This window comes from Lupinus angustifolius, chromosome LG11, assembly GCF_001865875.1.
Source record: "Lupinus angustifolius cultivar Tanjil chromosome LG11, LupAngTanjil_v1.0, whole genome shotgun sequence".
Lineage (NCBI taxonomy): Eukaryota > Viridiplantae > Streptophyta > Magnoliopsida > Fabales > Fabaceae > Lupinus > Lupinus angustifolius.
This window is the reverse complement of record NC_032019.1, coordinates 2022539-2029248: the sequence shown is the minus strand read 5'-3', so window position 1 is coordinate 2029248 and position 6710 is coordinate 2022539. Positions and strand designations below refer to the sequence as shown.

At 32.0% G+C, this 6710-nt stretch overlaps 1 protein-coding gene across 2 annotated transcripts; it reads left to right on the top strand.

Moving 5' to 3' along the window:
• LOC109359217 (cysteine-rich repeat secretory protein 60-like) lies at positions 1358-3601 on the top strand. 2 transcript variants are annotated; one of them, XR_002109044.1, is made up of 5 exons: positions 1358-2346; positions 2941-3054; positions 3188-3246; positions 3295-3307; positions 3347-3601. XR_002109044.1 is itself a non-coding variant. In XM_019603796.1 (3 exons), exons 1-3 carry the CDS (start codon positions 1608-1610, stop codon positions 3193-3195), a joined length of 861 nt encoding a protein of 286 aa, XP_019459341.1. In that variant the 5' UTR covers positions 1358-1607; the 3' UTR covers positions 3196-3601. The 2 variants fall into 2 exon arrangements, 1 of the variants encoding a protein (XP_019459341.1); XM_019603796.1 differs by having other exon boundaries at positions 3188-3601.

Below are 6710 nucleotides of genomic sequence, written 5' to 3'. Positions count from 1 at the left end.
GTAACTGAATGCAAGTGTATATATACCAAATTACCAATTATAACTTCTATTCCAAGCAAATGAGAATTGGAATGTTCATTCGCTATGATTATTGTGGATAAAGTGAGGTAAGTTTGCAGAGATTTCAGCTGGTTTAGGACAAGGACACAGGTTTTTTTTAAGGATCTTTTGAATTTTTTAGGGGGAGTATATTGTTGCTACTACAGTCTTCAGGTTGAGAGAATGAGGGGAAGGAAGTGAGAAGGAATTCATATAGTTTGAAAGTGGTTATTGGATAGCTTTTGAAGCTACTTCACATGGCTATTTCTCATTTTCAAGCTACTTCATTTGGTTTCATTATTTGACTTGGATGTTGTTGCAACGTAAAATCTCTTCCTTCCAAAGAATATTTATCTATCAATTCATTTTAAAAGACGCATGGTTCCTTGTGTAGCACACTTACATACTCGGTCTTTGCCATTGGGACTTGTTTGACGAGTAGCCTTTCTCTCTTTTCTGGCTTTAGGTTTTTAGTGGTAGACCTTATAACTTTATATAGGTTACGGAATTAATTTATGTAAGGTCCTGAATGTAGATTTTGATTAGATTATGGGCTTCTAATTATGAGATCTCTCAATGGTGTTATAATCATTAGTGTTGTATAAGGATTACGTTATAATCTCCCTTTTTCCTCTTCTTTGAGTCCATCTTTTTGTATTGGCAGATTGAACACCTCTTGTCTTCTATTTATATAATATATATATATATATATATATTATTTTGCTTAGAAAAAAGTTTGGGCTGGGTGGAGATTAGGTCATGGAAAAATGTAAATCCTTTTAATATAATATGATGTTTGTGTTGTCTGTGTGACAGGGAAAGTGTAGAAGCCTTTTACTTTAATTCATAAGATAGTACATTTGAGCTTTACTTCGCGACTAATCCATATATTATGCAGAAATCATGGGATATTCAAGTACTATACTTCTTACTTAATTACAAAGGTAGCGAATACCATAAGATCACCAATATTATATTACAAAGTTATCGACTTTTACAAGAGAGTGATATTCAACACAAAATATCTATAATTTAAGCTTTAAAACTGTTACTCCTGAGTGTACATATATAATATAACAATGTAATGCTTTTATAAAGTATCTTCCCACATCTAGATCTGGGATAATAGTCCATTAATAACGTGGGTTTATTTATATAATATAATTTTTTTTAGATAAGAACACTTTATTAAATGAGAACATTTTCTCATAAGATAAATAAACTCTTCAAAAAAGTAAAATTGACCCTATCATAATGAATGAATCAAAATGTATTCATAATCATAAAGTGCATCAAGAGTCAGTATTTTCTTTAAATTATTTTGTCCAAAAAGTAAAGGAAACCAAGCACATAGTTGTAAAGCAAATGAACCAGACTGATATGCAGCAATGCCTTAATGATTTACTTATTTAAAGCTACTCCATATGCTCACAGATCTTTCTCCATAATTCAAACTTATCATTTCAAGCAACTATAATACCATATAACCCTGATATCTCCAACACATGCATACGTTCTCAATAATCAAAGTTTCATAGTCCAATTAACCCTAACCCTCCATCAGTAACATGGCCAAAACTAGGAAATTCCTCTCCCTATCATTCTTCATAACCTTTCTTCTTTCTCTTGCCTTCTTCCCTTTCCAATCACTGTCATCATCACACACAAAGACTTACCTCTATGGTGGGTGCACTCAGCAAAGTTACACTCCAAACTCACCCTATGAGTCCAACCTCGACTCGCTCCTCACCTCCCTGGTCAACTCAGCCACATACTCTTCCTACAACAACTTCACAATCCTAGGTTCCACCCAACAGGACGCGGTATACGGCCTCTACCAATGTCGCGGTGACCTCTCCATGCCGGATTGTGCTACTTGCGTTGCGAGCGCCGTCACACGCACTGGGGACTTATGCCGACAGACGTGTGGCGGCGCCATGCAGCTTGATGGCTGTTTTGTGAAGTATGACAATGCCACTTTCTTAGGAGTAGAAGACAAGACGGTGGTGCTGAAGAAATGTGGACCCTCTGTGGGGTACAACCCAGAGGCCATGGGTAGCCGGGATGCTGTGCTAGCCGGGCTTGTGGGCTCCAGCGGGCCTTTCCGTGAGGGAGGGTCCGGTGGAGTACGTGGCATAGCACAGTGTACCGGAGACCTGAGCTTTGGGGAGTGTCAGGATTGTTTGTCTGAAGCAATATCACGGTTGAAGAGCGATTGTGGCACGGCGGATTATGGTGACATGTTCTTGGGAAAGTGCTATGCTAGGTACTCTACCGGTGGGGCCCATGATACCTCCAAGGCCCACGGTAAGGATCATCATATGGTGCTTCTCTCATTACTAGTGTGGTGGTGCCTTTTCTTCTTCCATTCCTCTTTGTGCTTTATAAGTTTTGAACTACAGAACCTGTAAGAGGGAGCAATAAACCTGGGGTGGTGGCTTAAGTTGGATTGGAGGTCAAAATTGTAAAATTGTCAAGAATAAAAATTTGTTTTCTCTTCTTTTTTTTTCTTTTCAAAATGTAAGAAGCAAAATTTTCAGTGTTTCTTTTGATGCAAATTAGTGTAAGGTTCTTTTATTTGGATATGGTATTTGAAGTGATTGCTAAAGTGATGAAAATGGTTTTCTTAAAATCTTGGACCTTAGTTAGTAATAAGTTTAAATTTCTCTTACAGCAAAATTTGAAGTTTGTAAGGTTCCTTTTTTAAACAATTAATGTTAGAACGTACCACTTGTTCTCCCTTTATTCTTTATTTCAGTAAGTATGTTTGTTTTGCTGATAAAATATTAATTAATGCTGTTTGAGTCACTTTCAAAGTTTTAGAGAAAAGGAACTGTTAGAAAAAAATTCAATAAATAATTTTATTATTGCCTGACTTATTAATGGTTCATGTTTTTGCAGGTAAATCAAATAATAGAGGAGCAAAGACTTTTGCGATAATTATTGGTTTATTAGCAGGAGCAGCTATACTTATTGTTTTCCTAGCTTTCTTAAGCAAGATTTGTCTAAGACAAGGTGAATGGATACACAGTTTTTCTAGTACTTTATTTTAAACTAATTTCTTATATTGAAAATGAAAGAAAACTACAGATTAATTTGGTCATATATTAACAGGATTCCTTTTTTTATTCTATCTATTCCAATGCAGGGAAATAAATTAAATTTTGCCACACTCAGAAGTGGCATTGGCACTGATCAATTCTCACCCTCTCTCCATTTGGTTTGCTTTGTGCTTCCTTTGCTACCTTTTTCTCTATCTTTAATGGTATATCATACCACTTTTTATTTCCAATTTAAAATTCAATTCAATTCAAAAGAGGAGTTTGAACCTTTGAGGATGAGACCATATGGAAAAGAAGAAGGCAATGCATATGAGTGGAGCAATCATGTTTGAATTTAAGTACATATCTTAGGGATTCTACTTTCCTCCCCACTTCACAAAGTTGTGTTATCTCATGTCTTATGCTTCAGGAAAAGCAGTTATATTATTCTTTTGTTTCTGTAAAGTTGCATTACATGTTTGCTTTGTTTATTATAGGTATATGCGCCATGAACTTTTATATGAATGCAAGTTATTTAAAAATTGATGCACTCGGGAGATGTGAAACTCCTTAACCCTAATTATGCCTTAATGAGTGACCATGCTCTCATGTTGATATTGATAAGAATCTCCTCTTCATTGCTTGAGTTAACCAAATCTCCCACGGGATTAGCATACCAAATAATGAACCAAATGTATAACTTTTATACTTTTATTTACGCTCTAACTAAAAACTTCAATGTTCAGCGGCTAAGATGCACTTTGTATATACCATCCAACATGATAACGTGGTTAAAGAAGAAATTCTAATCAAACTAATCATTTCAATATCATATAAAGATAAAGGAAAATGGTACACACAAAAGGAAAGATAAATTAAAGGACAACCAAACAATGGTTCATTACACACTTTTTCTCCTTCTTTTAGTAGAAACACATTTTGATGAAATTTATGGATTAGTTTGATAGACATAATAAGATATACATGATGAAATAGTTTGTCTGTCTAGAATTTTGTGAGTTAACAATTTAATATGAGCTTTTTGGTTGGTCTATCCTATTGACCTAATATATTTTTTATCACATTGAGCTAAAGTCAAGAATAAACAGAATACGAATAAAAATGGACATACTAGTGAAGTTTTCTTCTTCATACCCTTATGACATCACTCACATACATACTACTAACTATCACGTTATTTCATCATTAATCAGAATATTTTTTGGGTTTGTATTATCGCACTTGAGACAATTTTGTCCGAGCTGGAAACATTCATAAGTATGTAAGGCTAACTCTCCCAACTTGTATTCTTTTTTATCTACTGGACTCGAACCCAAAACTTTGTTTAAAAGAAATCAAACATGTACCACTTGAATCAACACTAGTTGATATTAATCAGTATATTGATTGCCCTCAATGTGGATTCCGTATATTCAAATGAAGCTTAGGGATTAAGGAATCACGAAACCTGCACAAAAAAACCATTAGCATGATACAATAATTAAAGTGTGAGAAAAGCCTAAAATATTATTATATCCCCCAAATTAAATAAGTTGTAAAGTTACAAAGCACTAAATTAAAGAATTGATAATCATGCATATCTAGTAATATTACCCGTTGGTGGTAGCAAAGCTAAGTCTAAAATTATTTTTCTATGATTAAGATAATACTATATGTACACATTCTTTTTAGAGAAAAAAACATAGATGTCCAATTATTTCCCTTTTTCTTTCCTGAAACAGGTGACAACGTTTCTTGGGCAGATAACATTATTGTTAAGATACTTTTGTAAGTGTCCAAATCTCAGTAATTTTGGTAGTTAATGATGACATATATTCCTACAAAATTAGCTTATATATATATCTTCGAACTATACAAGAAAAGTGATATTGCTGACAGTATCATTTCTGTAAAAATAATTATCATTGAATAAAATACGAGGGAGCCTAGCTTGCTTTTTCTGTTTATTGCACAATTCTGAAACCTTTTTTTGGTATGCAAATGCACAATTCTGAAAAATGTTAGTGTTTTTGCCTTATATTTTTCCTATTTGTGTTTATTGCATTGAATGTTCAACATTATAAAGATAAGCTGAACGGAATAAATTCTTAACTATTCTTCGTGTGATCTCATATTGTCATTGTTGTTATAATGAGTTTGAGATTTCTCGAGAGCTTGTACAAGCATGTGTAACCCAATCTCTTAGATATTTCGTATCCCTCTTGTTTTTGTATATATGGGGAGAGTTAGAGTAGAGAGAAAAGGGTGGGAGAGAGATTGAAGAGAAAATGCAAATTTGAGAAGAAAAACTAAAAAGTATGTGAGTCCCATTCAAAAAACTTTCTCACCTCCTTTGGTAAGAAAGTGAGAAGAGATGAAATTTTTGCATGCAATGACATAAATACCCTTCAATTTTTCTCTACTTTTTAGTTTTAAATATTATTAGGGATATTTTTGTCATTTGAATCATAACATTATCTATCTTCTCATTTTCTATCCAACCAAACAAAAGAGAAAGTGACTAAAATATCTCTCTATTCATTTTCTCTCATTCTTCTCTTATACTAAACATCACTAAAATTCACTATATTTTTCCTCTTTCTCTTTCTCACTTCTTATTTTCTATTGTGCAACTAAATAAAACCTTAAAATACAAGAAGTTGTCTGATTTGTGTTCCCCCGGTCCTGTGGTATTACCACTTAGCGGCCCATTCTATTCCTTTTGTTTTTGGTACATTTGTGAATTAATGGCTTAATGTCCAATTGGGAGGGCTCTTTTTTTCTTAACTTTCTTCTTTAATTAAATAAATAAAACATAGGTGAAGATCCACTTACTTTTTCTCTCAAAATATACTTTTAACAATTGTTAAGTATATTATCATTGTCAATGAAGAAAATTGGCACCAATTGTTTTTTATTTAAAATTACTACTATTTTAATACCTAAAATTGTAATTTGTAAATGAAAAAGGAAAATAAACCAGATAATTAGAATTCGCACCTCTATTATTTATATTTGATGAAAAATAATAATGTTTTATTAATATTAGTGAATAAAGTATTTCATAGGAAAGTGGATGAATAATTATTTGATGGTATTAATAGTAGTATTTGAAAAATAAAATAATAAAAAATACCTAATTTTTTGTTCTTTCTCAAAATATTTTTTAGAACTTAAAATCAAGTTTAATCTATGGAAGTTTGAAAATGTCAAATATGATGAATAAGGCTGAACGAAATTTTGTTAGAATCTCAAAATATTTTATTGATTATTCCTAAGCATAATATCATTTTCAATGAGGAAAATTAAAACAAAATATATTCTGATTAAAAATTATTACTATTTTAATCCTCAAAAATTAAATTTCCAAATGAAAATGGAAAATAAATCAAATATATTTTAAATCTTCACCTCTATAATTTTATTGAAGTGGTGAAGAATAATAATATATTATTAGTAACAATATACAAAATAGGTTATAGGAGAGTAGCCTTAGTAATTATTTGACATTATTATATACATATTAATATTTGAAAATCAAAATAGTTATCGTTAAACAAAAATAGCAATATATTTTTTCTTTCTCAAATTTTTTTGGGAACATGAAGTCAATTGTAACTCATGAAATTT

Coding starts and splice junctions, on each gene's coding strand:
- LOC109359217 (XM_019603796.1), top strand. CDS start 1,608: ATGGCCAAAACTAGGAAATTCCTCTCCCTATCATTCTTCATAACCTTT. Junction 2,347..2,940: donor TGATACCTCCAAGGCCCACG/GTAAGGATCATC, acceptor ATGTTTTTGCAG/GTAAATCAAATAATAGAGGA.